The sequence below is a fragment of the Lepidochelys kempii genome, chromosome 3, assembly GCF_965140265.1.
Source record: "Lepidochelys kempii isolate rLepKem1 chromosome 3, rLepKem1.hap2, whole genome shotgun sequence".
Taxonomy (NCBI): domain Eukaryota; kingdom Metazoa; phylum Chordata; order Testudines; family Cheloniidae; genus Lepidochelys; species Lepidochelys kempii.
In genome coordinates, this window is record NC_133258.1 from 29238550 (window position 1) to 29266512 (window position 27963).

General features: G+C 49.8%; 1 protein-coding gene across 1 annotated transcript; it reads right to left on the bottom strand.

Moving 5' to 3' along the window:
- Window positions 1–44: 44 nt before the first annotated feature.
- Window positions 45–27963, bottom strand: SLC66A3 (solute carrier family 66 member 3). Its single transcript, XM_073336012.1, has 7 exons — window positions 27720–27963; window positions 7406–7488; window positions 7264–7330; window positions 5438–5495; window positions 4453–4573; window positions 2815–2856; window positions 45–952 (listed from the first exon to the last, which is right to left on the bottom strand). Exons 1-7 carry the CDS (start codon window positions 27857–27859, stop codon window positions 864–866), a joined length of 600 nt encoding a protein of 199 aa, XP_073192113.1. The 5' UTR covers window positions 27860–27963; the 3' UTR covers window positions 45–863.

The window sequence follows — 27963 nt, forward strand, 5'->3', positions numbered from 1 at the left end:
GGAGTGTTACAAGAACTTCTTCCAGGGGAATTCTGGGCCAATGCAGAATTTGTGCAGAATTATCATCGCAGAGCCCCATTGGACCCAGCAGAGCCCAGCTCACAAATAGAAGACACTGCCAGAGGGACAGGGACAGAGCTGGAGGGTTCTTAGCAGTTGCAGTTCCCAGCACACCCTGAAGAAAGGGTGGTGTATGGAGTTTCTTGTACGAGTCTGGAACCTAGCATCAAGCTGTTTCTCCCTCTGGATTGGGGGCCCTGCGACTGGACTCCGGGGAGAGATGTACAGGTGTCTGGCCCTGTGGCTCAGCTCTGGATGGGGGAGGGGGCAGAGAAACAGAAACGGGGTTGTTACAGGGGTTTCTTTAACTCTCTACTCCCAGGGGAATCTTTTTTGTCAGCTGTATTGGTACAGACATAGTTGCTGACAGGTATTTTGAAATAAATTACCAAAAAAATTGAACCCGGCATGATTATATCGGGTTATTTTAACAAAATATGCAGAATTTGAAAATATTGTGCACATAACTTAAATTTTTGGTGCAAAATTCCCCCAAGAGTAAGAAAACCAAGGAATCTACATAGTACAAAATATGAAGAAAAAAAATTGCAGAGAAAATGTCAGGTACCACTGAAACCTGTCTTAAATGACCAATAAAATTTTCTTCTAATAAAATATGCTTCATTAAGTAGTATTAATTGTAATAAAACATAGGCAACATTGTAGTTAATGTTTTAAGGGATAAGATGAGGCAGGTGGCATACAGAAGGCTGCCTGGACATGGAGATCTCTTGTTCAGGTTTCACTGTATTTTTTTGGTCCAAACTGTTTGATATATGTTGAAGCTGGGGAGAAGCTGTCATCTAATCAGTCTTTTCAGTCTTCCTGTAATGCAGTATTGTGGCTGTGACCCATATGTTAAGAACCAGCATGATTATGAAACGGACTAGAACTAAGAAGGAGAAAAACATTCAATTAATAAAATGTTATAAGCATGAATGCTAACATTACCTGCTGCCGTTTCCACAGGATACAATAACTTGTGCACAAAGTTTTACTAGTGTACATTCTGAACAGTTCACCTTCCACAACTCCTTAATGGACTGCCTCAAAATACTGTGTTAAGGAACCCATATGTCAGACATCAAAAATTCTGAAAATAATTTCCAGATTCATTTTTTGTTTGAGGGGGGGAAAAATGAACTAGGCAGATGTATTCTCACCTGATGAATAGTGATTTGTTAAGTAATACCCAGAACTATTTAAAAAATAAATACATCTAGATTCCTTAATGTAAATCTGCTTCTTTGAATCACTTTGACATTAAAAATGAACTTGCCATGTATGGCAAGTTCAATAAATCTGGTTTAAATTCACACAATACCTGTTTTTCCATCACCTGCATCTTACAGGAGTATATAAACATATGTAATGTTCTATTTAAATTACTCTGTCTACTAAGTTCAGGCTTGTGAGGTGGTTTGTTTTTTCTAACAGTAAACATTTATTGGTAATTGCTAGAGTTTAATATGCAAAAATCTGACACAAACTTGAAAGAAACAATGAGATTTGCTCAGTGTATTTTTTTTAGGCAAGGCTACAAAATTTATTTGAAAAATCAAAGAAGCAGTTTCTCTGTTCACCTGACACTACACATGTGTCTTTATCCCATTTGTTCCATTTTAGGAAGTAAATAATATACTGAAATATACAAAAACAAACTTTTCTAAGAGCTGGTGATATTTATAAATACACTATGCTGCATAACCACCAGACATGGAGTAACCAAGAACAATGAAGGGGAAAATAGTGTGAGCTCTCAACCCTCAAACAGTTGACAGGCCACATTTGTGTTTAAAGTCCAAATGTCACTGCTCCCATCTGTTTTTCATTGTGCTACATTTTGATGCAGTTTATGGGTACTAATGTCCTTTTAAAATTTACTCTCTGTAGTACAATGGAGCAGTTTTCTTTAGCTCATCTGATAAAACATCAAAAATACTGACTTATTTCCATTGTCTAAAACTGCTTTCTGCCACGTGAAAATTTAGCCATTTTCCACTAAAAATGACATTTTTGATTGTACTAGTTTGAGCAGTTGAAATGCCAAAAATAGGCAGGGTCACTTTCTCAAATGCACTGTATTTTGTCTGTCCCCCCTCCTGCCCCCACCCCAAGTAAATGGCTGATTTTAAACATCCCTTAGTTTTATAATGAATTTATTCTCTCTCTCTTACTTCACTGCACTTGTTGGTGACAGCATCACAGCAATCTACGTTACTTTCGGCCAAATGTAAGTTTCATTATTCATGTACTTCCTTCACATTTTAAACTAGTACAAATAATTTCAATATGTTTACAGTTCTTGAATAGAGGTGGTGTTTTCTTTTTAACTACACAAGTCTACCAGTGAGAGAGAAGCAGCTGTTTTTGACATCTTATCCATTTGGGAAAAGTCACTACTGAATTACCATGTGTTCCAACAGAAAGAGGGGGTTTTGTTTTTACTTTATGCAAGCCTTTCCATAATTAAGCAAAATTTTTAATCTATTTTTCTCTAAGAGTAGAGCTGCCTTTTAAACTGCCAACATTTCCTATGATGAACACAAATAGATTTTTCTTCCCATAGTCTTCCCCATGGGTGTTAAACGCCTCGCCATAATAATAGCCCTGTGCTGTTTTCTCAGCAGTAATCCAGTTCTCTTGCTGGAATAAGCCACTCAGCTACATAGTTTATTCTATTGAGAACTGGATGCTGTTCTCTTTGGATAGCGAGGCAGTGAAGAAATGAAGGCAATTTCATATATTACTCACCCATAAGATCATTTGTGGTCATTAAAGTTGTAACTATTCTTGCTGTAAATTAAAGGAATTGTCATTAGTATGCCAGAGAGGATCTGCTGATGCATCCAACTACTAAAAACAATGAAACTTCTGCTTTGCAGTTGAGAAAAATCAAGCAAAAAAAAAAACAAACACACCACACACACCCAACCCATACAAATATCCACATCTTAAATGTAACCTCCGCTTATTGTAGCCTCAAAAATGAAGTCCCAACCATGAGCTCGCTTTCTTTCAAGAGTTCATTTGAAAGTAATAAAACAAAATGCTGATAGAGCTGGAACTTTCCTAAATTTTCAAATGGAAAAATTTTACCACCAGGTAAGCCGTGGCAAAAGCTTATTGCTTCTTACTTCCATATTTACCATTTTCTTCTCTTTTGGTGGCTGATCTCAGTCTGTCAGATGGCTATGAGTTTCTATATCAAATTGCCAGTTAAAAACTATAGCAAAATTTCACCAGTTTACTGTATTGGGGAATTTATATAAGCCCATATATCTCACTTATGCTATACACAAGAATAATTCCTTTCACTGCAGGAATTTGAGTGAAATTCCATGGGCCTGTATAATGCTTGAGGTCAGACTAGATGAACATAATGGTCCCTTCTGGCCTTAATCTCCGGATCAAGATCATGTCTCACAATGCGAGTGATCTGACACTATCCCTATTATAAAACATTTTAGTAATTTAAAAAGAAATTGTGTAAAGATCAGAAGCTAAGACATAATTGCACAAGACATTTCTAACTAACAGTTGTAGCAGGCCCTTTTGTATGAACTGCTACCAGGAGTTGGCAAGGATAACTAACCTATACACCAGAACCCTATACAAGTTATTGCCTGGATTTAGGAACATGCTTAAGTTCATTCCTTTCATGACATGACTTAATGTTTAGCAAATGTTTCTAAAAGTTTTCCTGAATTAGTGCTATGTCTTTAAAATTATTGCTGGAAAATGGCTTGAGATCCTTTCATTTGATCCTTTAAGACAGGAGAGCTTTTTTTCTAATGAAATACAGAATTATGTATAAATCATTTATTTAAATGAAGAAAAATATGATTTTTGGCTCTATGATTATATGGCTCCATATTATGTTTGATCAGTGATGTTCCAATATTGTCAATTGTCTGGTATTATAGTAATTAACTAATGGAAAGTCCTAGGATGTTAATTTGTGAGGACAAAATAGGAAGACAGTTGCAATGCACATCAGAGCTGCAAATTTTGTTATTTTTCTAGCCTGGATTTTCATTATTTTTTTAAAAAATAATAAAGGACAGACCCTTTCTGCATAAAAGTAACAGATGAAATATCATGCATAAAAAAAATCCTGCTCTCAAAGAAAAACATTCAAATATGGTCAAATTATTAAACTTAGGGCAATGTCCTGAACAGGCTGAAGTCAATGGCAAAACTCCCATTGGCTTCGACAGGGTCAGGATTTCACCCTTACTTTTAGACAATAATACAGAAAGCTACCCTGGGGAAGATTCAGATTTACTATGGGTTTGACAAGGCCTCTTGCTGTAGATACATTAGGAACAGTAATGGCTTTGGGGTGGTCGCTTTATTATACAAAACCCAATGCTTTTGCATGTTGCTTACTTGCACATGTGTATGCAGACATACTCCAGGTCAGGGCGCTCACTTGTCCGGAATCTCTTGTCTGCCACAGATACCGCAGCTGAGCAAATTTACTTGCTGCACTGATTAACGTACACAAATTCTGCAGAAAAGGATACCAAAACAAAAAAAAACAACCCTGTTTCTAGTTCGAATAAAGTATTTAGCGTAGGCCTAAAATGTATGCTTTGCCATTTTTTTAAAAGTAGAAATACTTTTGACATTTAAAAAAATTCCTTCATTGGTTGCATCCCAAATGTTACAGAATCTTACTAAGAAACTATGAAACAAAGTGAAACTGACCAGAAACCAATTGGCCTAGTTTTGTGGTACAGGCTCTAAGAGAAATCTAAAACATGAACTGTAACAATTACAGCAGTTGGTGACTGTATTAATAGAGATGAGAGACAAATCAGTACTTGAAAACTGCTCATTAACAGCTCAGAAGAGTTCATTTTCAGAACACCTTCTAGAATAAGTTATAAAATACAGTGAAACCCCATTTACCCTCTAAGTGGAACCAGGGCCAGGTCAGATACAGATAATCAGGAGAATGGGCAAAGAGCTTTCTATCCTTTTTTTTTTTTTTTTTTTTTTTTTTTAAGATGCAGAGTTGCTTTTAAACTAGCTGACCCCTCTGGGAAAAGCATCTTATCTGCTTACAAAATACACAAACCCTTATTTCTTGCAAACAATGTTTTGTTCATTTATTAACAGGAAAACCAATGAGAGTTTTTAACAAGCTGTCAGCCTGAGCCCTGCCACCCAGGCTAAAGCGTCAATTTCCCATATTCCCCTGTGTGCACTGGTGGGTTTGGTTAATATAGAGAGCCGGATAAAGGCGGCTCAGATAAAGATGATTCTACTGTTATAAAAAGTGATTAAAATGGTTTTTCACTGATAAATGGAGCTATGAAAGGGATGACATCTATATGGGGACACTTTCAACTTAAGAGTTACTACTTACCATGGCCAGGTCTATTATCCATTTCTGCAGAGTTAGAAAGTACCATCCTCCCACAAATCTTCCCTTGGGTTAAGTTTCATAATGCTCATAGTTATGTGGGCACCTGAACACTTAAAAATCTGTAGGTCAGGATATTAGTTATGTTTTCCTAATCTCACTGAAAATACTCTTGCTGAAACGGTTTCTATAGAGAAAATGTGTTGTAACCTTGTTTTACTCAAAACAGTTTTAATCAGATTAACACTGGTCCCAGGATGGCTCTAGAAGTAAGTAGAGGTATGAAACATATCACCACTTTACTAGCAATCACTGTACCTCCCAGAGGCTACTACAACAGGCTAATACGCCTGTGGCAGGGTCCTGGGGACAACAGACCAGTCCTCATACACTCCCCTTCCCTGGGGGATGTTGGAACTGAGGGCTGGACTTTCACCAAGGCCTTGTCTACTCTAGGAAAGTGACTGGAATAGCTATTTAAGAATAAACTAGTCTGTAATAGCAATTGTAGAACAGCTGTGTGTGTGGACATTACTCTGGAATAAAAGTCACTCTATGCTGGAATAATTACTTCCATCACAAACCTGGAACTTTGATTCTGCAAACATTTAGGCACATACTTAACTTTAAACACATTGGTAGGCCTGCTGAAATCAATCGGGCTATTCATGTGAATAAAGTCACATACCTGGTTAAGGTTCAGGACCATAATTCTGAATATTTTTAGAGCAGTTTTGTAAACTGCAAATAAGATGTTCTATCAGTAGCAGCATTTTAACAACCCACTGCGTTGTAATTTATTTATTACAAATTTTAATCTAATGTGGCAATAGCACAAGTCTGCAGGCAGTGGCAAAGTGAAATTAACAATACTGTTTTACTGCTGCTATTCAAAACCCTAGGAGTAGTAGTGAAATTGTCAAGAATAATGTCCATCCTTAAAGCAGCAGCAAGTGGCAGCACTGGTTACCCAAGTATGAAGAGGAGCCAAACAACAGAAGATGGGAGGTGCAGGGTAGCAGAAACCCACCCACCCACTGCCCTGCAGGAGCCAGGAGACTCTGAGGGAGAAGTACTACAGAGCATCCCCAACAGCAGCAGCCAGAAGATTTGGAGCTCTTGGCATGGAAGATAATAAAAACCCAGGACCCAACAACCTCTCTTTCTGCCCTCCAGGAAATAGAGGGGGTGGAGTTTCACATTTAACACATACCTGCAGGTTGAAGCTGTTAGGAAAGATGGAGCCCCAAAACAGAGCCCAAAGACAGTATGCTGGTGTAAATCCCAGCCCTCTCCCCTTCAGCAGCAGCAGGAATGGCAGGGTGGTCACTTTCTCAGCAGTCACTACCCCAGATGTTGCTGGTGGTTCCCTCACCCGCATTTTTCACATTATCTCTGGTTGGTGTCTGATAAATTTATCAAGCCCCGCTCCAAAGCGTCCAGTGCCAAATGGAAACCCAAAGCTGTATATCTTTTCAACGGAGCATCTAAAAAAGTCACTGTGTGTATGAGCCACAGTTGATGTAATTGTGTAAAAGAGTTACAAGAAGCTTCATATTTTCCATTGTGCATATCTGACACAAATGTAAATTATTAATTACTCCCATTCCTCCTCAGTTGTGGGTCCAGTAAAATCAGTTACTGACATAGGGTTTGCTGTATACAGGGTTTTATTGGGATCTAAGAAAGTTGCATGCAAATACGAAATGCACATTAAAAGGTGGCTGAATATGGTTTTCACTGGTACTAGGAGATAAAATGCTCAGTCTTCTGTCAAAGAGCTGCCAGAAGTGCTGTGTAAATGGAAATGAGTAGATGTCAAAGGATACATGACTATGTAAGGCAAAGCTTGCTTCATGTTGCCACTGTAATGCAGAAAGAGCAGGAGAATGACATCTGAAAGAAAAGATCAGTCATTACAGATAGGAAATCAGGGAAAAGGTAAAATATAAAACAAGAAAAAAGTATTACCTTGTGCAATTAGGATGGGGTATTCCAGGTAAGTCTCTAGGGGGTAACTGTAGTAACTCTGGTACCTTAGAAACACAAGGAAGCTAAAGAGAAAATAATTGAACAGTTTGTTTGCGCACAGAGACTATAATAATATAGGTTCATTGACAATTTCATTTTAAAAACCTGTCTGTTGTGGGAGTGCCTAAACGCCACAAGCGGAATCCAGCTCCCATTGTGCAAACTGTACATTCAGGAAGACAAAGTCCTAGACCTGAAGATCTTGCAGTCTGTTTCAATATATATATGTTGTGACAAAGTTCCTCCTCTACCTTGGTGGGTCTTGCGCTTATTGGCGGATTTGCTCGCCTTGGAGCTTCACAGCAGCCCTCAGTTTGGCCGTTTTTGTGAACCCACAGTCCAGGTTAACTCCTCCTGTGTCTGACCAGGAGTTGGGAGGAACCCGGGCCCACCCTCTACTCCGGGTTCCAGCCCAGGGCCCTGTGGAATGCAGCTCTCTAGAGTGCCTCTTGTAACAGCTGCGTGACAGCTACAACTCCCTGGGCTACTTCCCCATGGCCTCCTCCCAACCCCTTCTTTATCCTCACCACAGGACCTTCCTCCTGTTGTCTGATAATGCTTGTACACCTCAGGCCTCCAACAATCTGCGCTCTCAGCTCCTAGTACCTCTTGCTCCCAGCTCCTCAAATGCACAAACTGAAGTGAGCTCCTTTTTAAACCCAGGTGCCCTGATTAGCCTGCCTTAATTGATTCTAGCAGCTTCTTGATTGGCTCCAGGTGTTCTAATCAGCCTGTCTTGTCTCCAGAAGGTTCCTGATTGTTCTGAAACCTTCCTTGTTACCTTACCCAGGGAAAAGGGACCTACTTAGCCTGCTCTTCTGCTGCTGCCCTCTGGCCTGGGCTTTCCTTGCTTTTTGCCCCTGCTTTCAGCTTCCCCCCCCGCCCCCGCCCGGGCCAGACGCTCTCCTCCCTTTCATTTCCTTTGTTGTTTTTTTTTCTTTTTCCGTTGTTGCCAGAGTGCCGGCCGGCTGTTAGCCACCCCCCACCCACCCTTGGATGCTGCTGCCGCTCCAGCTGAACCCCCTCCCCCCCTGCCCGAGAAAGGCGGTCCTGCCGGCCCACTTCCCTGGAGGGGGAGAGTGGAAGGACCCAACCCCCAGACCCAGCTGCTTGCTGTTTGTCTGCGGACTGTCTCTGGTTGAAAGGAATCTTATCACTTGCTCTGGCATTTCTGGAGTGCAAAAAAGAAAACCTGGAACAGACAGAGAAACAGCCATCTACCAGAGGAACACCACCCAGGGAACTTACAAATCGCCGTGGAGGGGGCCCAAGACTGAGTAACTTTCGAACTGTGCTCTTGTGTGGGGGGAGGCCTTGACTGTGTCGTAACTGTGTTTGTAGGGACACAGGGGGTGTGGCACGGAGCTGCCCCCCCGATCCATCTGTGTCCTCCCAACCCCCACACTACCATCTTCACAACTGCCTCCTCCATCGTCATTGCTGGCTGTTTAACATCTGCCTCTGGACTTAGCTGCTCACCCTGATTCCACCATGTGGGCCAGAAGCACCAGCCAACCAAACAGGACTCTCTGGACAAGTGTACAGTGGTTCATGTGCCCCCCCCCCCCCCGAACTGCCCATCCCACAGCCTGTCCCTTTTTACCTGACCCCAACTCCTGTTAATCACCTGCCACCGCCCCCACTGGAGCATCAGCAATGGACGGCACCGGGGTGACCTCTGCCACGGCCATGCCCACCATCTCCCCAGACTCTAGGGGAGTCCCCAGCCGGCGGGAAAAGCCAGGGCAAGAAGAAGGGGAAGGGCCCCGCTAAAACCACCAGGCCCTCCGTGGCAGGGGCTACCCACACTGCTGCGGCCCCGCCACTGACCACGGCGTCCCTCCCCGCTGCCCCCTTCACCAGCTCTGCGGGTGTCCCTCCCTTACCCCCCATGATGTATGCCTGGGCGGCAGCAGCCCCCCCCCCCCCGCCACCTCGTCATCTCTCCTGCCCACTGCTTCTGCCACCATCAACAGCGGCCGGGGCCCCTTCCCCATCATGACAAGGAAGCACGGTGTCCAATGCCTCCTGGTGCCCGCCTCGCCCCACATGGAGACCTACGTGCGGGCGTTGGCGAGGGTGGTGGGGCCCTCGGCCATTGTGGCGGCCTCCAAAATGTATGGGAAGGTCGTCTTCTTTTCAGCATCGGAGGCTGCCACCCAGGAGGCGGTGGAGAGGGGCCTGGCAGTGGGGGGGGGGGGGGGTGTTTGTCCCCCTAGAGCTGCTAGAGGACCTGGGCGTCTGCCTGGTCCTGACCTCTGTCCCTCCTTTTCTCCCCAATGCTGCCCTGTTACCTGCCCTTTCCACGCTGGGGAAACCTGTTTCTGTCATCAGCCCTCTCCCGCTGGGCTGCAAGGACCCCACCCTCCGTCACATCTTTTCCTTCCGCCGGCAAGTGCAGCTTCTACTGCCGTCGGTGGCGCATGCGGAGAGGTGCTCGAGGGGTCCTTCCTAGTCCCCCACCAGGGGGCCCGTTACCGGGTGTATTTCTCCACGGTGGAAGCTCGGTGCTACCTCTGCCGGGCGTCAGGGCATGTCCGGAGGGACTGCCCGTTAGCCCAGCAAGGAGGGGCATCTGGGATCCCCGAGACCCGGTAGGACATCGGCCCCGTCATTGCCGACGCCCCTGGCCGCTCGATACCCGAACCCACCCCCCCCCCCCTCTTCGGACCACCACTTCTCCTGCTCAGGCCCAAGGGGCACCTCCCCTACAACGCCCAGACGAGCGGGAGAGACCCGCCCTCTCCGCTGACCATCTGGCGGGGCCTATGGAGGAGGGTGTGGCAGAGATACCACCAGGCATGGGAGAGAGCCTGCCCCAGGGAGAATCCTCCCTCCCTTATGCTGCCCCACCTTCCCCCCCCACCCCAAGTCCCTGAGCCATCGCCTTTACCCCCTGACACAACCCCTGCTAACCAGCCCCCAGATGAGGCCATAGAGGGCTGGGCCCTAGTCCAGGGGAAGCGAGGCAAGCGGAAGGCTCGAGCTCCGCCTCATCTACCCGAGGCGCAGGCCCCCCGGAAGACCAGGAAGGGGGTCACTGATGCCGAACCTTCCGCTCTGCCCACGAGTGCGTCACATCCACCGGCGTCAGCCGGGAAAGACGTGGTAGCACCAGAAGATAGTGTCTCCCCTCCACGGGAGACCCTCCCCTCCGAGACCCTCGAGGAAGCCCCTTCTGTCATGACACTACCCGACGCCCCCGTGAACCCTGAGGCAACAGTTGTGGCGAGTGCCAGCGGGGAGAACCCCGGGGCGACGGAAAGTGTCCTCTCCTCCATCTTCGAGGAGATCGAGGCCCTAGATCTGACCCCGGTCGCCCAGGGGGAGGACGACCTTTTGTCAGCAAACCTCGATTTGGGTGACCTCACTCCACCCCTCTTTTCCCCATGCTCCCCCCCCCCAACTGCTGCTTCTGCTCCCACCTCCGAGGAGCCCCTGGACTCCTCCATCGACCCGGCCGCTGATGGCGCCCCGCTGACGACCACCGAGCCTGCTCAGGTGACAGCCGGCGCCACGCGGCCGGGACACGAGTCGCCAGGGGCACCCCCGTTGGTGCAGAGCAATCGATTTCCTTCCCGGGCGGGGTCCCAACAGAAGATAATCCACCTCCTGATGCTGTGGCCGCTAAATCCACCATAGAGCCCGCGCCCAGTATCACTGAGAGCTCCCTCCCCACCCCCTTAACCCTCGAGTCTGATCGGGAGGCGCCACCATCCAGCTGCTTGCCTCCCGAAACCTAGAATCTCGCCCCTGCCCCTATCCAATTTACCTCCTGCAATGTTATTGCTGCCACTGGGGCTGTCTCCTTCCCTTTCCCAACTGATGACCCCCAGGGAGCAGCCTTTGTGTTCTCCTGCCCGGACCCATTAGGAGCTGCTATCTTCCCTCCACCGTCCCCTATCGCCCCAGAGCTTGAGGCGGGCCTAGAAGCTCCAGCCCATCAGGCACCCCGTCGGGGGTCCGCACCCTGCTTGTCCGTTTTAGTGGACCATGGGGCTGCACCAAGGGCCCCACTGGGGAACAACCGGAAAACTGTAACCCCACCCCCCCATGAGCTGCGAGGAGAGCTGCGGAAGTTTTTAGAGGATGTCCGTGGCTCCCGCAACAAGGTACAGCTTGCTCTCCAGCGATGGGGGGATTTTTTTCAAATCCTCCGGGCCACAAGGGCCCTCATGGGGGAAGGTAAAGGGATGGGGAAGCAGGATGCCACGGCCTACTGGCGGGTCCGCGTCTTCCGTGACCAATTACTCACCTACGGAATGGGTCAAGGACTGTTGCGCGGCCCGCTGGGGGATGCGAGCGTCCCTGCCAGTGAGGATCCCCCCTGGCCCTCCCCATGACACCTCTCACCATCGCAACGTTGAACACCCGGGGTTGTAGGGTGGCTCTCTGCAGGTCCCAGGTACTCCCCTTCCTTCGGGAGGGAGGTTACTCTGTGATTTTCCTGCAGGAGACCCATACGGATCCGACTGCCGAAGACAGTTGGGGGCTGGAGTGGGGGGACAGGGTCTACTTTAGCCATTCCAAGATTCGGCAGGCTGGAGTGGTGACCCTGTTCTCCCCCGACCTACGGCCTGAGGTGCTAGGGGTCGCCGAGACAGTGCCGGGTCGCCTGCTGCATCTCCGGGTCCGTATAGAGGGGCTCGTGGTTAACCTCGTTAACGTCTATGCCCCGACACCAGGCCCGGAGCGGCTGCAATTTTATCAGCAGGCATCCGCCTTCCTCGGCACCTTAGATTCTCACGAGTGCCTGGTCCTGGGAGGGAATTTTACTACCACCCTCTAGGGGCGAGACCGCTCGGGGACCGAGCAGAGCCTGGCCGCCGCGGACACCCTCCAGGAGATAGTTGAACATCACTCCCTAGTGGACATCTGGCGTGACCACCTCCCGGATGACACTTCCACGTTTACCTTTGTCCGGATGGAAGCCCATCGGTCGAGCCACTCCCGGTTGGACCGCATTTATTTATCACGCTTCCATCTCTCACGAGCCCATTCCTCCAGCATGCGGCTGGCCCCATTTTCTGACCATTACCTAGCCACCGTGACAGCCTCCCTCTGCACGGAGAGGCCGGGGCTGGCCTATTGGCATTTTAACAGCCTGTTGGAGGATGAAGGCTTCGTGACATCCTTCCAGGAATTCTGGCTGGCCTGGCGAGGGCAGCGGCGTGCCTTTCCCTTGGCGCAGCGATGGTGGGACCTGGGGAAGGTGCGCGCCCGGCTTTTCTGCCGTGACTACACCCGGGGCACCAGCCAATGGAGAAATGCGGCGATAGAGCAGTTGGAATGGGAGGTCTTAGAGCTGGAGAGGCGTTTGGCCACCAGCCCCGAAGACCCGCTCCTCTGCAGAGCGTGCCAGGAGAAGCGGGAGGCGCTCCAGGCCCTCAAGGACCATCGGGCCCGGGGCGCCTTTGTTTGATCCCGCATCCGCCTCCTTCGGGAGATGGATCGCGGCTCCCGCTTCTTCTATGCCCTGGAGAAAACGAGGGGGGCTAAGAAACACGTCACCTGCCTTCTTGCGGAAGACAGCACCCCCCTCACGGGTCCGGAGGAGATGTGTGGGAGGGCCCGTGACTTCTACGCAAACCTTTTCTCCCCGGACCCGACCGATCCTGACGCTTGCGAGGTGCTCTGGGAGGAACTCCCCACGGTCAGCGTGGGCGACCGAGACCGACTAGAGCTGCCTCTCACCCTGGCCGAGTTCTCGGAAGCCCTCCGTCGCATGCCCACCAATAAATCTCCGGGCATGGACGGGCTGACCGTGGAGTTTTACCGCGCGTTTTGGGACATCCTTGGCCCAGACCTAGTCACTGTCTGGGCTGAGTCCTTGCAGGGCGGGGTCCTCCCTCTGTCGTGCAGGCGAGCGGTGCTCGCCTTGCTGCCGAAGAAGGGGGACCTCCGCGATTTATGAAACTGGCGTCCCCTCTCACTCCTTAGCACGGATTATAAAATCGTAGCGAAAGCAATCTCGCTGCGGCTAGGGTCCGTGATGGCGGACGTGATCCACCCAGACCAGACCTATACTGTCCCGGGTCGCAGCATTTTTGACAACCTCTTTTTAGTCCGAGACCTTTTGGAACTCGGGCGGAGAGACGGTCTGTCGTTCGCCCTCCTGTCCCTAGATCAGGAGAAGGCGTTCAATAGGGTGGACCATGGGTACCCTCCTGAGCACTCTGCAGGCATTTGGCTTCGGACCCGAGTGTGTGGGTTTTCTCCGGGTGCTGTACACTTCTGCAGAGTGTCTGGTTAAGCTCAACTGGACCCTGACCGAACCGGTCAGCTTCGGGCGAGGAGTACGGCAGGGGTGCCCCCTCTCGGGCCAACTGTACACTCTGGCGATCGAACCCTTCCTCTGTCTCCTGCACAGAAGGTTGAAAGGGTTGGTGCTGCGGGAGCTGGAGCTGCAGCTGGTCCTGTTGGCGTATGCAGATGACGTGCTCCTCATGATCCAGGACCCTGGCAACTTGATGCGGGTGGAGGCTTGCCAGGCCATCTATTCGGCAGCCTCCTCCACCCGGGTCAACTGGGTCAAGAGCTCTGGCTTGGCGGTAGGAGACTGGCGGCAGGTGGGCTCCCTCCCACCCGCACTTCAGACCATCCGGTGGAGCGCGGGTCCGCTGCTCTACCTCGGCGTTTACCTTTCTACCACGCATCCCTCTCCGCCGGAAAACTGGGAAAATTTAGAGGGCGGGGTGATAGAGCAGCTCTGGAAATGGACGGGATTACTCTGATGTCTCTCCCTCCGAGGGAGAGCGCTGGTGCTTAATTAACTTGTCCTGTCCATGCTCTGGTACCAGCTCAACACTCTGGTCCTGGCCCCAGGTTTCCTGACCGACCTCCGGACATCGATTCTGGGTTTTTTTGGTCAGGAACGCACTGAGCCCCTGTAGGGGTTCTTCATCTACCCCTGAAGGAAGGAGGACAGGGCCTGAAGTGTCTATACACTCAGGTCCGTGTCTTCCGCCTCCAGGCCCTACAGAGGCTCCTCTATCGTGCAGGCAGTTCGGCGTGGAGCACACTGGCGCACGCCATCCTGCGCCGCATCCGAGGGCTCCGATATGACCGGCAGCTCTTTTATCTCCGTCCGGGAGGACTTCCGCGAGACCTCTCCGGGCTGCCAGTCTTCTACCAGGACCTCCTCCGGACTTGGAAACTGTTTTTAATGACCAGGTCTGTGGCGGCCGCCGAGGGGGTAGATCTCCTCGCGGAGCCCCTTCTACACAACCCCCAGCTCTGTGTGCAGGTGGTGGAGTCCTTCTCGGTACGCCAGAGCTGAATCCTGGCAGAAGTCACGAGAGTCGGAGACCTCCTGGACTACGACCAGGGAGACTGGCTGGATCCCCTGACACTCGCCCGGCACATGGGGCTCTCCAGACCTTGCCCCCCCAGCGCGTACTTCAGGAGGCAAAGGCCGCTTTGCCGCCCGCTGCTTGAGCTTACCTTGACCGGGTCCTGCTCAAGGGCATGCCCTGCCCACCCTCTATCCTAGGCCCGCCGGACCTTTTAATTGGACCCCTGTCCCGCAGACCCAATCAACCCCCTCACCCCTTCACTGCAAGCCGGCTGCATGAACTGCAGCCGGTACGCTTCCAAACCGCGCCAAGGAAACATCTATACACGCTCATGCTCCACACCCTTCACGCCCTCACCCTAGTGTCACGCCCTGACACAAAGTGGCGAGACCTTCTGCCACCTTTGGAGGGTGAGCAGCCCCGGTGGACCAGCCTATAGTCCACCTTGGTTCCGAGGCCCATCGGGGATATCAGTTGGCGGCTCCTTCATGGAGCTGTGAGCACAGGCACATACTTGGCGCAGTTCACCCCCGTCCCAGATACTTGTCCCTTTTGTGGAGTGAGGGAAACCCTGGCGCACATATATTTGGAGTGTGCCAGGCTGCAGCCCCTGTTCCAGCTCCTCACAAATCTCCTATTATGTTTTTGGTTGCATTTTTCCCCTCACCTTTTTATTTATGCACTCCCCATCTGTGGCCTCACAAAGTCGCGGGATCTCCTAGTTAACCTCCTCCTGGCCTTGGCTAAAATGGCCACCTATAAAACCAGAGAGAGGAGGTTGGCCGATGGAGTTTCCTTTGACTGTGGGGCCGTTTTCCGATCCTCTGTCCGTTCACGTATCCGGGTGAAGTTCCTCTGGGCAGCGTCCACCGACTCCCTTGATGCTTTAGAGGAGCGGTGGGCGCTGTCTGAGGTTCTCTGCTCGGTGTCCCCATCCGGGTCCCTTTGTTTGACCCTTTGATTGGGGGAGAGAGTAAAGGACCCCAGCCCCAGCCATTGCTGCTGCGGACACCATCTAGGAGGGGTCCTTTCACACGTGGGTGCACGTGCACCCCCCCACCCCGATTGTCCATCCTCCCACCCCGCTTGTCCACCCCACAGCCTGCCCCTCTTGTTGGGTGCTTTCAGAGGAGGGAATTGTTGGTGACACTTGGGCGTGGCGCCAGGTAACTCAAGGGGGTGGAAGACCACGAGAGTCGAGGAAGCCCCCTCGCTCTGGGCCACCAGGTAACTCGGAAGGGTGGAAGACCACGAGAGTCGAGGAAGCCTCCCGCTCTGGGCCCAGGCAAGCTTGAACACTTCCCTCCCCTGAAGCTAATGCGAAAACAATTGTGATTGGTTGCTGTGTTACACATTGCATATGCTGCTGTTTTTACTTTGTAAGTGTGTTATGCAAATAAAAAAAACATCTTTTGCTTCAAAAAAAAATTACTCTCCTGTAGCCATCTGGCCCGACCCTGTCACATATCCCCCCCTCTGCTCAACACTATGGGGTTGGGAAACTTGGGACATCAGGCAGTGTACTCGTGACAAGCCATCTGCATTGCCGTGGTGGCTTCCAGCCCAGTGTTGTATGGTGAATTGGAAAGGTTGTAGGGACAGAAACCATCTGGTCACCCTTGCATTCCAGTGTTTTTGAGGTACTAGGATCTGCTGTACCTTCTGCCCCTGTACTGGAGCAACCCGGTATAAAAGAGATTCTTCTTCGTTATGAAGTAGGATCCTGGTCCCTGGGTTTTCCCTTCCACGGGGACCCCATCTATTTTGGTCACCTCCTTCCTAATGCTGTCGTACCTTGGGTCTTTGGCCTGATCCCGTCCAAAATTTCCTCTCCCGGGGCTAATCTGCCCAAGATCTCGGGGGCCAGTCTCTGTTGCCTCTACTGGTTCAGAGGCGTTAGGGTCAGACTCGGGTGCTTCTCCCTCCTGGGTGGCCTCCTTTTCAGCTGCTCGGGTCTGCCTACCTAGGAGAGCGACCTCTGGCTTTGGGCCAGTATTCGGGTTCCCAAGGCCTTAGCTGCCCTTCTTTCCCTTTTCGTCTTTCTATGCTGTCTGGGAATGGAGAACAAATCTGGGGCTATTTCAGAGAAGGCTGAGAGTTGACAGTAGAAGGCTGAGAGTTGACAGTCTACTGTGGATGCCTCACTACTTTCAGGGCTTCCCCCTTTCTCCAATTCCCCTACTGGGAGTAATTCTTCAAACCCTGGGAAGTCCCTCCCTATGAGCACCGGGTACGGGAGTTTAGGGACTACACCTGCTGCTACCTCAGTAGTGTTCCCCTGAATCTCGATTTTTACTGGGATGGTGGGGTAATAACCAACTGTCCCATGGACGCATGTTATCGCCGTACGCTTAGCCCACAGCAGCTGACTACGCTTCACGAGCTTCCCCGAGACAAGCGTGATAGCACTCCCCGAATCGACCAGTGCTGTGGTCTCTACCCCATTTAGCTTCACTGGTCTGGTGTACATATGTGGGGTTAGTGAGACCCCCCCCACAAGGTGGATTAGGGAGCACGGGTCTGCCCAGTTCCCTGGGTTAAACTAGCAGCACCAAGCCCTAGAACGCAGGTGACTGGGCCACCAGGAGAGCCCAGGTAGAAAAAGAGAGGGGCTGAAGGCCCACCAGAAGCCACAAAGAGTTGGAGCACTGAGAGGGAAGAGGCACCCAATGAGAGGAGAAATATAATTGACCATGTGTTGCACATGCAAGAACGGATAGCCCGGGTCACCCCTAATGTACGGGAACATTTGGAAAAGGCACAGGAGGCCCAGCGAACCCATTACAATCGCCAGGCTAAAGTCCGACAGTTCCAACCAGGGGATCAGGTGATGGTGTTGGTACCCATGGCAGAAAGCAAGCTTTTGGCCCAATGGCAGGGGCCCTATCAGGTGGTTGAACCCGTGGGGGAAGTAACCTACAAGGTGTGGCAGCCAGGACGCCGGAAACAAGAACAAATTTATCACATTAACCTCTTAAAGCCTTGGCACCAACGAGAGGCGTGTGTAGTGGCCCAAGAGACCCCGATCCAGGGAAATAACATGCAGGAGCAGATCAGGATATCCACTGATCTGACACCAAACCAGAATGCTGTATTAAGTCTGGCCCATAGTCATCTTTTTGGAGAGCATTTGGGGGTAGAAAAGACCTACTTAACCTGAGGCTAATATATCTGCCTTCTGTTACTCTCCTGTAGCCATCCGGGCCGACCCTGTCACAACGTGAACTGACAAGCTGTACAGATTGGCCATCACTTCCACACAAAGGTCTCAGTGATAGTGTCTGAAAGGTTTAGTTCAAACAACTGCTATTTACAAGAGAAGGAAAAGAAGCTTTCAGGTCTTTAAACCCCAATCATAACCTATGAGAAATCTTCTTTGACCTGCCTTGGGAATAATTCTGATTTCTCAATTTATTATAATAATCCTACCTATGATGTTCCAAATTAAAAATGAGGTAATAAAATTGTTTTAAAACGCTGAATAATTGCAGAATCCTAGTACCTTGAAGTGGAAAATACCTACTAAACCATCCAGAGCCTCCCACTGTGGGTGCAGGATTGTGCATTTCATTTCCTAGTGGATCTTTACTAGTGTGGTGAAAAATCTAGTTTTAAATGTCCCAAGCAATAGTGCTTCTACGACTTCCCTTGTGAGACTACGCCATACCATAACAGATCTTTGTCAGAAAGCTTTCCGACACCAGGTTAAACTTTCACAAAAAATATCATATTAACCCCCTGGCATCCTGTAAAAATTTAAGCTCTGGCCCACCCAGAAGAAACCAAATGCCATAGGCAAGGAGTCCACATGTAGAATTAAGAGGAACTGTAGGACAGAGCTCCAGCTTAAATACCTACTGGTCTCAAATGTAGCAGTATGTACACTAGTGCAACTTTCTGGAGTATTTGTGTCCTATCTTCTTGCATGATATGGCACTCAGAGAGTCTGGTCTACAGAGAGGCCTCACATATAGCTAGAGCAGCATATCTCAAACTGGGGTCTGCGGACCCCTGGGGGTCTGCAAGTGTACTCCAGGGGGTCCGTGGGCCCTGCTGATCAACTCTTCCCCCTCCCTCCCTCAACTCTTCCCTGTCTCCCAGCGCCTTCTGCATGCCGGGGGGGAACAGCTGTTCCATGGCATGGAGGAGGCGCTGAGAGACAGAGGGAGGAGCAGGGACGGGACGTGCTCAGGAGGGGACGGAATCGTGGCCAGAGCTGCCGGCCCCACTCATCAACTCCTCCCCCTCCCTCTCAGTGCCTCCTGAATGCCACAGAACAGCTGTTCCCCAGTTTGCAGGAGGTGCAGGGATGGGGCGCACTTGTGGGAGGGGGCAGAATCATCTCCAGGGCCCGCCAGCCCCGCTGATCAACTCCTCCCCCTCCCTTCCAGTGCCTCCTGCATGCCACGGAACAGCTGTTCAGTGGTGTGCAGGAGGTGCTGGGAAGGAAGGGGAGGGAAAAGGAGGTGGAGTGGGGGTGAGAAGAAGTAGGCCCTTGGGATAGGGATGGAGTGGGGGCAGGGTCTGGGATTGAGGGGTGGGGTTGGGGGTCTGCAAAAATTTTGAAATCAATCTGGGCTTGGGTTACTAAAGTTTGAGAACTGCTAAGTATTCTAGTGCTGAGGTGAGTTCTGTACAACTGGAGTCAAGGTAATTAAATCAGGTGACTTTACAGGTGGAAGGACACAAGGAACAGTGCCAATGAACTTTCAAAATAAAAAACTCTTTAAAACATTCCCAAAATAATTTTCCTGTAAAACACATGGAAGGAGCAATGTTGTGGTGGTACGTGGTATAAAATGTATTGGCATTTGTTTGAACTCACTTGCACGTGTGGCTTAAGCCCAGGCCCATCCCAAATGTTGTCCATTAAAGCTTAATACCACACAACATCAGAAAGAAAAGGAGTACTTGTGGCACCTTAGAGACTAACCAATTTATTTGAGCATGAGCTTTCGTGAGTTACAGCTCATTTCATCGGATGCATACCGTGGAAACTGCAGAAGACATTATATACACACAGAGACCATGAAACAATACCTCCTCCCACCCCACTGTCCTGCTGGTAATAGCTTATCTAAAGTGATCATCAAGTTGGGCCATTTCCAGCACAAATCCAGGTTTTCTCACCCCCCCCCCCCCAAACTCACTCTCCTGCTGGTAATAGCCCATCCAAAGTGACAACTCTCCCTACAATGTGTATGATAATCAAGGTGGGCCATTTCCTGCACAAATCCAGGCTTTCTCACCCCCCCCCCCCGCCCCCTTCCCGGACACACACACACAAACTCACTCTCCTGCTGGCAATAGCTCATCCAAACTGACCACTCTCCAAATTTAAACCCAAGTTTAACCAGAACGTCTTGGGGGGGGTGGGGGTGTAGGAAAAAACAAGGGGAAATAGGCTACCTTGCATAATGACTTAGCCACTCCCAGTCTCTATTTAAGCCTAAATTAATAGTATCCAATTTGCAAATGAATTCCAATTCAGCAGTTTCTCGCTGGAGTCTGGATTTGAAGTTTTTTTGTTTTAAGATAGCGACCTTCCATGTCTGTGATTGCGTGACCAGAGAGATTGAAGTGTTCTCCGACTGGTTTATGAACGTTATAATTCTTGACATCTGATTTGTGTCCATTTATTCTTTTACGTAGAGACTGTCCAGTCTGACCAATGCAAACGGCAGAGGGGCATCGCCGGCACACGACGGCACACATCACACTGGTGGATGTGCAGGCGAACGAGCCCCCGACAGTGTGGCCGATGTCACCAGGCCCTGCGATGGTGTCTCCCGAACAGACACGTGGGCACAGCTGGCAACGGGCCCCGCTGCAAGGATAAGTTCCTGGGCCAGTGGCCCTGCCATGCGGCACGTGGTTGCCGGTGAGCATCCGCTTCAGGCCGCGGGGCGGTCCGCAGGCAAGGACCGGCCCGCCCCCAAAGACCCGCGAGAGTGCTGGGCCATCCCCCAGGACAGGCTGCAGATCCCCAACAATGCATTGGAGGGGTCCCAGTTGGGGGCCGAAGGTGACGGCCAGTGGCGCTCTGCCACTTCCTTTGCTAGGCCTGTCCTGCAGTAGGCGACCTCCGGGAACTCCTCTGGCTCCACCAACCTGCCTCTTCACCTCCGCAGGTGGGCACTGCAGTTGCAAGAAAGCTTGACAGAGATCTTGCAGGTGCCTGTCTCCGCCTGAGGGGCCGGAGCAAACGCGGCTGCATCGCAGAGCCCGGCTGCAGACGATGGACCGTGCGGTGCGGCCAGGGTGAAAGCCGGAGGCATGCAGGCAGGAACAGCGGTCAGCAGGCCTCCGGTATAGGGTGGTGTTTATGTGACCATTGTTTATTAGCACTGTAGTGTCCAGGAAGTGGATCTCTTGTGTGGACTGGACCAGGCTGAGGTCGATGGTGGGATGGAAATTGTTGAATTCCTCAAGGGCTTCCCCTCCATGGGTCCATGTCTTGAAGGTAGCTGGGAGTGCTGGATAGGTCGGAATATGAACAAGAGGCTGCTCGGCAGCTCTCCAACACCACTTTCTACAAGCCATTACCCTATGATCCCACTGAGAGTTACCAAAAGCAACTACAGCATTTGCTCAAGAAACTTCCTGAAAAAGCACAACATCAAATCCGCACAGACACACCCCTGGAACCCCGACCTGAGATATTCTATCTACTACCCAAGATCCATAAACCTGGTAATCCTGGGCGCCCCATCATCTCAGGCATTGGCACCCTGACAGCAGGATTGTCTGGCTATGTAGACTCCCTCCTCAGGCCCTACGCTACCAGCACTCCCAGCTACCTTCGAGGCACCACTGACTTCCTGAGGAAACTTCAATCCATCGGTGATCTTCCTGATAACACCATCCTGGCCACTATGGATGTAGAAGCCCTCTACACCAACATTCCACACAAAGATGGACTACAAGCCGTCAAGAACACTATCCCCGATAATGTCACGGCTAACCTGGTGGGTGAACTTTATGACTTTGTCCTTACCCATAACTATTTTACATTTGGGGACAATGTATACCTTCGGATCGGCAGCGCTGCTGTGGGTGCCCGCATGGCCCCAGAGTGTGCCAACATTTTTATGGCTGGTTTGGGGCAGCGCTTCCTCAGCTCTCGTCCCCTAAAGCCCCTGCTCTACTTGCACTATATTGATGACATCTTCATCTGGACCCATGGAGGGGAAGCCCTTGAGGAATTCCACCATGATTTCAACAATTTCCATCCCACCATCGACCTCAGCCTGGTCCAGTCCACACAAGAGATCCACTTCCTGGACACTACAGTGCTAATAAACAATGGTCACATAAACACCACCCTATACCGGAGGCCTGCTGACCGCTGTTCCTGCCTGCATGCCTCCGGCTTTCACCCTGGCCGCACCGCACGGTCCATCGTCTGCAGCCGGGCTCTGCGATGCAGCCGCGTTTGCTCCGGCCCCTCAGGCGGAGACAGGCACCTGCAAGATCTCTGTCAAGCTTTCTTGCAACTGCAGTGCCCACCTGCGGAGGTGAAGAGGCAGGCTGGTGGAGCCAGAGGAGTTCCCGGAGGTCGCCTACTGCAGGACAGGCCTAGCAAAGGAAGTGGCAGAGCGCCACTGGCCGTCACCTTCGGCCCCCAACTGGGACCCCTCCAATGCATTGTTGGGGATCTGCAGCCTGTCCTGGGGGATGGCCCAGCACTCTCGCGGGTCTTTGGGGGCGGGCCGGTCCTTGCCTGCGGACCGCCCCGCGGCCTGAAGCGGATGCTCACCGGCAACCACGTGCCGCATGGCAGGGCCACTGGCCCAGGAACTTATCCTTGCAGCGGGGCCCGTTGCCAGCTGTGCCCACGTGTCTGTTCGGGAGACACCATCGCAGGGCCTGGTGACATCGGCCACACTGTCGGGGGCTCGTTCGCCTGCACATCCACCAGTGTGATGTGTGCCGTCGTGTGCCGGCGATGCCCCTCTGCCGTTTGCATTGGTCAGACTGGACAGTCTCTACGTAAAAGAATAAATGGACACAAATCAGATGTCAAGAATTATAACGTTCATAAACCAGTCGGAGAACACTTCAATCTCTCTGGTCACGCAATCACAGACATGGAAGGTCGCTATCTTAAAACAAAAAAACTTCAAATCCAGACTCCAGCGAGAAACTGCTGAATTGGAATTCATTTGCAAATTGGATACTATTAATTTAGGCTTAAATAGAGACTGGGAGTGGCTAAGTCATTATGCAAGGTAGCCTATTTCCCCTTGTTTTTTCCTACACCCCCACCCCCCCAAGACGTTCTGGTTAAACTTGGGTTTAAATTTGGAGAGTGGTCAGTTTGGATGAGCTATTGCCAGCAGGAGAGTGAGTTTGTGTGTGTGTGTCCGGGAAGGGGGCGGGGGGGGGGGTGAGAAAGCCTGGATTTGTGCAGGAAATGGCCCACCTTGATTATCATACACATTGTAGGGAGAGTTGTCACTTTGGATGGGCTATTACCAGCAGGAGAGTGAGTTTGGGGGGGGGGGTGAGAAAACCTGGATTTGTGCTGGAAATGGCCCAACTTGATGATCACTTTAGATAAGCTATTACCAGCAGGACAGTGGGGTGGGAGGAGGTATTGTTTCATGGTCTCTGTGTGTATATAATGTCTTCTGCAGTTTCCACGGTATGCATCCGATGAAGTGAGCTGTAACTCACGAAAGCTCATGCTCAAATAAATTGGTTAGTCTCTAAGGTGCCACAAGTACTCCTTTTCTTTTTGTGAATACAGACTAACACGGCTGTTACTCTGAAACACAACATCAGGTATTCCTTGTATGCATCAACAAAGTCTTAAATTTTGACACCACCTTCTCATTGGTATAGACACCTCTAATACAAGGTTCTATTCTGAAAAGTAACGTTGTAAGATGGCATTGTGTAGCTCTGTGTGTGTTTCTGACTTGCTGATCATATCTGCTCAGTTCACAAATAAATGATATTTTGTAACTGCCAGTACTGCTTACTCACCCAGGGCTTGATAGATAGGCTATTTCCATATAATTCATGCATAAGTAATAATTCTGTAGGTCAAACAATCTCTCAGTCATATGCTAGGAGAAGGAAGTGAGGGGACAGGGAGCAGCTATTTCCATATAATTCATGCATAAGTAATAATTCTGTAGGTCAAACAATCTCTCAGTCATATGCTAGGAGAAGGAAGTGAGGGGACAGGGAGCAGGGGGGTGGAATGGGGCAGGGGTCCTGGGGGTGGGGGGCAGTCAGGAAGGAGGGGGGGTTGGATGGGGCGGCGGGAGGTCCAGGGCCGGTCAGGGGACCGGGAGCAGGGGGGCTGGATGGGGCAGGGGTGCCCGGGGGGCCATCAGGGAAGGAGGGGGTGTTGGATGTGGCAGGAGTCCCAGGAGGGCCATCAGGGGGCGAGAAGCAGGGGGATCAGATAGTGGTCAGGGGCCGGGCCACGCCTGACTGTTTGGGGTGGCACAGCCTCCCCTAACCGGCTCTCCATACAATTTCAGAAACCCGATGCAGCCCTCAGGCCAAAAATTTTGCCCACCCCTGGTGTAGCATGAAGTCAACAAGGACTGTGCAAGTGCATAAAGTTCCATGTGTACTTACATCTTTGCAAAACTGGGCCACAGTCAGCAGCTACGACCCTGAACAGACCAAGATGTGTGACGAGAAAAGATGCCATTTTTACATAAAGAAAAGGAGTACTTGTGGCACCTTAGAGACTAACCAATTTATTTGAGCATAAGTTGTTGTGATGCTCAATGCTCAATCGTGATGCATCCGATGAAGTGAGCTGTAGCTCACGAAAGCTTATGCTCAAATAAATGTGTTAGTCTCTAAGGTGCCAAAAGTACTCCTTTTCTTTTTGGGTTCATTTAGTTATAGTTGGGTTCATTTAGTTAATCAACTGCAAGGTAGGATACAATACCACTGTCAGTTCTAAAAGTGTGCATTGTACAAACCAGTGTTTTGAATATTTGAAATGTGGTACTCCAGTTAGTTTCTTTTTATTCAACATATTTAAAATTGGGTTTTAGTTTTTTAATTATATTTTGTTTTAATAGCTGCAACTGCATAATACTTTGCATTCCCTCAGCTCCTTCTATATAACTCTTTAAAAGGATGCTTTACAAACTTCTTGAGCATGCTCCTGTGAGGTAGGTAAGGAATTTTATCCCCGATCTAGATGAGAAAACTGAGGAGAGAAATTAGGTTGCAAAAAAGCTACAGATGAAGCCAAGGGGAAAGCAATGAACTGAACTGTGGTCTCGTGTCTTAATAACTGCACCATCCTTCCATTCAAGCCTACACTTGCTGGTAAATATTGTACTGAATGCTGTCTTTATAATTTACATCCAAATAACAGTTATTGTATTATGGGATTCTCAGCTAGACACTTAGAGACAGATGCTGCAAATTGGTGCTATCTAAGACACACAAAGTGGCCAGTTCAGGAGACAATTGAGGCCACAGTGTGGACAGGTCTAAACTGCTAAGGAGGCAAATAATGTCCTTTATTATTTGTGGTGCAACTGCAGCTGGGGCTGATGCCTCACATAAGAGAGAGACAGATCCTGCCACAAGGAATTCACAATCCAGAGTTCAGACACCACAGAAATAGAATAGGGTGCAGTGGGCAGAGTCACATATAAAATCAGCTTTTTAAGACCCCAGTTTAAGAGATGCTGAGCACTCAAGCCCTACTCCGAACTTTTATAATAGTAATAAATTAGCTTATTGTAGGCTTCATAGCAGAAGGGTGATTGGATTGAAGGTGGAGGCTTGGTTCAGAGGTTTATGTAGGTTGCAGTTTACCAATGACTTTACTCTCAAACATAATCCAAAAGTTGTGACTCCAGTTCAACAGATTTAAACATCAGTGCATCTGCTCCTTCTATATAAAGCATTGCCAATAAAGCGCAGCACCACCTGTCTGACTGAGTCTGTCAGCTTAGGAATCATTATTACTTCTTGCAAGTGCTTGTGATGAGAATAGCACCAGAGCAGTTGCGTGCACTTTACAAAGTTGAGCAAACTTATTGCAAAAATGGAGCATACAATTCTCTGCTTCTTATTTGTATGACAGTAGCACCTAGAGGTGCCAGTCAGGATTGGGGGCCTCATTGTGCTGTGTAAACACAAATCAAAAAGACAGTTTCTGCTCCAAAGAATTTACAGTCTAAATTAAGACAGGATGCACCAGCTGCCAAGAAAGATAATTGAGTGGGTGGGGGGTAGTGGATGAAGCTGACAACAGTAGGAAGGTCAAGTTACACAGACTAACTCCATAAATAAATAGGTTTTCAAGTCAAGGCTTTTTAAAATAAGCCTTGATTGGTTACCATTCCCTGGGGAATTGTGGCATTACCAGGAGTTCAAAACTACTGCCCCTGAGCGCTAACTGTTGACTAACGTTTAAGGTAAGTCATATGAGCCTGGGCCAAAATGGGTTTACTTTTAAGCACACATCTACAGGATCTCTTTGTTAGAGCAAATAGGGTATTTCATAAGAGGGTAATTGTAAGGATTTTTAATTTAAAACAGCATTCCATTTCCAATTGAAGTCAGGCAAGCTTAGCGTAGCCAGCCCCCTGGGCTGGGGCCTGCTTTAAGAATGAAACCAAGGTAAAGGATTATCCCATTTCACTTAAAACATGCTTTCTGGGGAATGGAAACTGTCATAAGTATAAAGGGAAGGGTAACCACCTTTCTGTATACAGTGTTATAAAATCCCTCCTGGCCAGAGCAACATCCTGTTACCTGTAAAGGGTTAAGAAGCTTAGCTAACCTGGCTGGCACCTGACCCAAAGGACCAATAAGGGAACAAGATACTTTCAAATCTTGGGGGGGGAGGCTTTAGTTTGTGCTCTTTGTTTATGTGTTTGTTCTCTCTTGGGACTGAGAGAGCCAGACAGAAATCCATCTTCTCCAACCCATCCTAATCCAAGTCTCCAATATTGCAACCAGCATAGGTAAACCGGGAAAGGCGGATTAGTTTATCTTTTGTTTTATGTGACTATTCCTGGTGTTAAGAGGGATATTTATTCCTGTTTTCTGTAACTTTAAGGTTTTGCCCAGAAGGGGATCCTCTATGTTTTGAATCTAAATACCCTATAAAGTATTTTCTATTCTGATTTTACAGAGGTGATTCTTTTACCTTTTCTTTAATTAAAATTCTTCTTGTAAGAACCTGATTGATTTTTCATTGTTCTGAAGATCCAGGGTTTGGGTCTGTGTTCACCTGTACAACTTGGTGAGGATTGTTATCAAGCCTTCCCCAGGAAAGGGGGTGTAGGACTTGGGGCGAGGTTTTGGGGGAAGACATCTCCAAGTGGGCTCTTTCCCTGTTCTTTGTTTAAATCGCTTGGTGGTGGCAGCGTACTGTTTAAGGTCAACACAAAAAGTTTCTACCTTGGTGAAGTTTTTAACCTAAGCTGGTAAGAATAAGCTTAAGGGGTCTTTCAGGTCCCCACATCTGTACCCTAGAGTTCAGAGTGGGGGAGGAACCTTGACAGAAACTTATAAAAGATTTGCTGAAAGTACATGAGGTACCAGCCTGTTCGGTTGGACTAAAGCCCAGGTCTCCCCGCTGCGCTGATACTGGTGGTGGTGAAGATGCAGCGCGGGGAATCCCCGGCTGGCTGCCCAGGGGGGCTGGGAAGTTGCTGCACGTTGAAGCTGGCGGGAGCTTTGCAAGTTCTCGGTGGGCTACAGGGAGACGCCGCCTTTTCCATAAGGATTCAGGAGCGGGGCGCGCGTCCCTCCTTCCACTCACAGTCAGGACCCGCCCTCAGCAAACTTCAGCCGGGGGAACAACTCGTCCTCAGCCCTGGGCTCGCGTGTGAAGCCGGCCGGGCCCACGGAGAGCGGGCAAAGCGGGGCGAGCTCCCCGTGCCAAGAAGTCCCGCGGCCCCAGGCCGGGAGCAAAGGCAAGGCCTGGCCACGGCCCCCCTGCCCCGGTCTCTTACCCGCTCAGCTCCAGCACCAGGCTCTCCAGGCTGACGCCGCGCGCGGAGCGGGCCGCCAGCACGGCCGCCAGCTGCGGCAGCTTGATCACCGTGCACACGAGCAGCGTGCTCCAGTGGGCCGCGGCCAGCAGCGCCTCCATGGCGCCGCGCTCTGGCCGGGGGCGCCTCCCTTCCCTTCTTCCCTTCCCTTCCCTTCCGCTGGCAGGCGCCGCGGGGCCAGCCCGAGCCCAGCTGGGGCGGGGAG

What these genes read in the sequence shown, in the direction of transcription:
- SLC66A3 (XM_073336012.1), bottom strand. Translation starts at nt 27,859, where the DNA reads ATGGAGGCGCTGCTGGCCGCGGCCCACTGGAGCACGCTGCTCGTGTGC. An exon ending in CTGGTGCTGGAGCTGAGCGG is followed by an intron (nt 7,489 to 27,719) that starts GTAAGAGACCGG and finishes TTTTCTCTTTAG; the next exon opens with CTTCCTTGTGTTTCTAAGGT. An exon ending in GACCACAAATGATCTTATGG is followed by an intron (nt 953 to 2,814) that starts GTGAGTAATATA and finishes TCTCCTTCTTAG; the next exon opens with TTCTAGTCCGTTTCATAATC.